This window comes from Eimeria mitis, genomic scaffold, assembly GCF_000499745.2.
Source record: "Eimeria mitis Houghton genomic scaffold, Emh_scaff1342, whole genome shotgun sequence".
Lineage (NCBI taxonomy): Eukaryota > Apicomplexa > Conoidasida > Eucoccidiorida > Eimeriidae > Eimeria > Eimeria mitis.
Genome location: NW_013568841.1, coordinates 4,350 through 5,272, shown reverse-complemented (window position 1 = coordinate 5,272; position 923 = coordinate 4,350). Strand labels below are relative to the sequence as shown.

Here is a 923-nt window from a genome sequence, read left to right as displayed (position 1 = left end):
AATCTCCGTAAGTACTCCTCGGGGTTCGAGAGGGTGCATGCACTGACCCAGTAGCAAAAGGTGGAGGAGCCGGCGAACGAAGGATTGCAGGCGAGCGAGGCTGTCTGGGAGTTCTGGGGAGTGTGGAAACTCCGTCCTTCTGCTGGGACTGCTGCTGCTGGTGCTGTCTTCTTTGAGGCGTTCGCTGGCTGTAAGAGAGGCGGTGAGACGGGAGGGCAGAAGGAGAATAATCTGTGGCGGTGAGGGACCTTGCCGCAGCAGTTTGAGCTGTTTTGGGTGAGCTGGGTGCAAATACACCTGAACTTCTGCGTGTAGCTGCTCGAGCGGCGCACTTGTTGTTTGCTGCCGACGTCAAGGCAGTGAGGGGCAGCAACTGAACGAGTCCCTCCTGTGCCACTAGCAGCAACAAACTCTTCTGCAGCGGCTGCAGCAACAGAATCTTGCTGCTGCAGGAGGGCACCGAAACAGAGCGGAGAGGAGCCAACCCTCTAAACACCACAATACGCCTGTCTGCCAGAGCAGCGATGACATCGCCCGAGGGTAAGAAGGCGCAGGCCGTGGCTTCAGGGGGCCCCCCTCTCTGCCCTCCTCCCCCTGCTTCTCCTCCTCCTCCTCCACTGCAACGCGAAATGCACAAACTTCTGTGTGACGGGGGTTGAAAGGGCCGCTCGCCGTTGATACTCCACAGGCGGAGATGACCCAAACCGAAAGTAGCGAAGCGGATCAATGCCCCCTCACCGCTGCAGTACCTCGGTGCATCTGCTGCTTGAGCGCTCCCGCACGGAGGTGTATACGCATCTGAGGCCTGCCTCCACCTGCTGCGCCCTCTGCTGAAGCTTATCTGCCCCCCTCCTGTCCTGACGACACTTTCGATAGAGAGGCCATTCAATGGCGATCGCGTGCAGGGAATGACGTGGGCTGGT

General features: G+C 59.5%; 1 protein-coding gene across 1 annotated transcript in view; it reads right to left on the bottom strand.

Moving 5' to 3' along the window:
- EMH_0034990 (uncharacterized protein) overlaps positions 1 to 923 on the bottom strand; it is a gene marked incomplete at both ends in the record, with an annotated part of 7,597 nt that overhangs the window by 5,640 nt on the left and 1,034 nt on the right. The window contains 2 exons of the mRNA XM_013494934.1: positions 333 to 617; positions 750 to 923. Coding sequence (XP_013350388.1) covers positions 333 to 617; positions 750 to 923 — 459 coding nt within the window. The remainder of the gene's footprint in view (positions 1 to 332; positions 618 to 749) is intronic.